This window comes from Triticum dicoccoides, chromosome 5B, assembly GCF_002162155.2.
Source record: "Triticum dicoccoides isolate Atlit2015 ecotype Zavitan chromosome 5B, WEW_v2.0, whole genome shotgun sequence".
In the NCBI taxonomy this organism is placed as follows: domain Eukaryota; kingdom Viridiplantae; phylum Streptophyta; class Magnoliopsida; order Poales; family Poaceae; genus Triticum; species Triticum dicoccoides.
In genome coordinates, this window is record NC_041389.1 from 658,059,834 (window position 1) to 658,062,752 (window position 2,919).

The 2,919-nt window shown below is 47.9% G+C and overlaps 1 protein-coding gene across 1 annotated transcript; it reads right to left on the reverse strand.

The window, feature by feature from the left end:
• Positions 1–464: 464 nt before the first annotated feature.
• LOC119310420 (BTB/POZ and MATH domain-containing protein 1-like) lies at positions 465–1,466 on the reverse strand. Its single transcript, XM_037586181.1, has one exon. The coding sequence runs from the start codon at positions 1,464–1,466 to the stop codon at positions 465–467; it is 1,002 nt and encodes a 333-aa protein (XP_037442078.1).
• Positions 1,467–2,919: the final 1,453 nt, after the last annotated feature.

A 2,919-nucleotide genomic window follows, 5' to 3' on the forward strand; every position in this document is an offset into this window, starting at 1 on the left:
GTAAAAAATAACAAAACAGATTAGCACATGGTAACATCGAATTGAAGATGTCTTATTTATATGAGCCATTGTTATAATAAAATCTGTTGGGATGTACCACCAATCAAACGACTAGTTATGGTCGTCTACGGGATATATAACCATCTGTAATCAAGGTTGCACACAAGATTAAAATTTTGGTAGAAAATTAACAGGCAAGTGTTACACGCCGAGAAGCGCTCTAGATAAAATCAACAGCCTGATAAAAAAATAGTTTTGGATAGGTTCATTAGGACAACTTCCACGCCGAGAAGCGCTCTAGATAAAATCATCAGTTGAGAATTAACCTAACCACTCTTGGATTCATCTAGCATTTAGCTGATCATCCCTACGACAAATTCTGTGCGAAATTTAGCAAATCTACCAATGTAGTTGTTCATGCTTAACGAAACTTTTCTCCCTTCTCCAATTCATGAATTCATCCACTATGAAAGATGCTTCAAGTGTTGGGTTGCCACCACAGCATCCATGAAATCTGATAATTCGATAAACTGAAGGCAAGCCTCCTTAAGCTGCTGGCAGTTATGTTGGTTTGCTAAAGCCAATGTGGTTGCCACGGTGTCCTTGTTCAGATCCTCACAAAGGATACTTTGGCAAACCAACTTGAGCCTGTCCATTGCATATCGGTCCGCAGCCACTACTAAAGGCCGGACCATCCCAGTTTCCTCACCACTAGGCAAAGAGTCAGTATAGATGAAATGGAGAAGGGCCTTGAAAACAACAGGTTGCATGTCCTTGATGGTTATGCACTGCCCCGGCCTTGCCTCCCGCGTTGAGCCATAGAGCTCCGCTTTGAAAACAGGCGACCGCATAGCGAGAACAAACCGATGCGCTTCAATGATCTCTCCTCCAACAATGAAACTAACATCAAATCCTTTCTTTTCTTCGAGCAACTTGGCAACATGCTTAGTCATGTTAGCTGGTGGCATGTCGATATTGGGGAATGACTTGGTTTTGGTGACATGTGGCTTCTTGAAAACAGTGACAACGCATTCGATCGTCAGGCGATCATCCCTAAGGTACGCAGATCCCTCGATCTCGCCGTGCCTTGTGAAATAAGTTGTCGGTGGAGCAAACATATCAATATCACCAGAATCAAAAATCCTAGGCTCTATTTTCTGCACTGAAGATGATAATCCGGTGTACTGGTCCACCAGCCGCATGTCATAGGACGCTCGGACTTTAGTGTTGTTGCTCAAAAGCACGAGAAAAACTGAGATGGAACCTTCTACACTGAATTCGAATCCATCGGGGAAGAAAAAGATGGCCCAGTCATGCCCGCCGACGGAGAAAATCGCTGACTCTATGTGGCTGTTTTCGTCGTGGCCCATGCCTCTATGCTTGCTGTAACCCAAGATATCGAACACATGTGTGCCTTGAACCTCCTCCAGTGGGGTGCACATCGACACCGTCCTACATGTCTCCATCAGGGTGACCAGGACTCCAGGAGGATTATTGCCGGCCAGAGGAGATTAAATTGCCACACGCTAATCTGATGGTGTGAAAGAAAAGCGTATTAATCCCAGATGAATGCAGAGGGAAAGAGAACCAGCATAGGGTGGAGTCGATAGAACTTCACGCCTGTTATCACTGATGGCGGTGGTGGCTGAGTATGGAGGTGAAGCCGTGCCGATTTTCTCTTTTGTTGGGAGGGAGGAAGAAGCGGAAAAGGCCTTGCTGGTGTTTCTGAAGTTGATAGCGATTCCAAGATATGCGTGGGGTTGTTTTTTGGGAGGAAGAAGCGAAAATACCTCGCTGGGCGTGGGCTTTCTGGTCTGCGCTTCGTACCTAAACAGAACCGGATAGATCTTGGAATCGCTATCTTTTTTTTTGCGGGGTAAAGGGGATTGTATTAGTTAAGTATAAGAAGTGTTACAATCCCTGAGGATGAGGTCTTGAATAGATTCAGGACCTGCTCCTAACCATACCACAGTACGATTCTCTTCACGGCCGAATTTTGCAAGCAGGTGGCTCGCATGGTTCTGGGCTCGGGGTATCTTTTTCAGGCTTGTACACCGGTCTGAAGCCATATGATGCTTGATCTCACCCACAAGCTGGCAGAGAGCAGAGCCATCCCGGCTGGGACTATTAACCATAGCAACGAGCTCCGCTTAATCAGACTCCACCACAAACTGATGTGCACTCCACTGCATCGCCAGATTAATTCCTTCCAGGCATGCACTCATCTCAGCTTCTAGGGCCGAACTACAGCGATGGAGGACGCGGCAAGACGAGAAAATTATCTGACCCATCCAGTCTCTCAGTATCATTCCGGCGCCCGCCGCCCCTGTCGCGGGGATGAAGGAGCCATCCACATTTAATTTGACCACCCCAGCTGGTGGTTTTGCCCAAGGAATTGGCTCATCCGACTGTACCATTGGCTGCACCGGCAGAGGAGGTCCATCCATAATCCCTTTTCCTTTAATAATTTTCTCAACGGACTCGGTCTGGATCAGCTTCAGGGATCGCATGTAACTACATAGGTAGCGACGGGATCCTTCAATAGTTGGCAGCGGCTTATCATGAGTAACCTCATTCCGGGCATGCCATGCGCGCCATAGCACCATCAGGACACGCGCACATTCATCCGCAGGCAGCGAGGTGACGAGTTCAGGGATCCAGTCCGGTGGCAGCTGCTGCATGGTTGCATGTGAAGGTAAGCGCCACACCTCCTGCATGGCATTCCAAAGGGCATACGCATGCAGGCAGAAGTACAGGGCATGCCGGAGATCCTCTTTTGCATGGCCGCAAATCTGACAGTAGCCAGTCACCCGCATGCCCCGGTACTTCTTATTCACTTTAGTTGCAAGAGCATTTGACATAGCACGCCAGCCAAACGTCCGGACCTTGGGTGGTACAGGAAGATTCCAGAGTTGCTTC

Bases quoted from the DNA above. Each gene is read 5' to 3' on its own strand.
- LOC119310420 (XM_037586181.1), bottom strand. From the start codon at position 1,466: ATGGAGACATGTAGGACGGTGTCGATGTGCACCCCACTGGAGGAGGTT.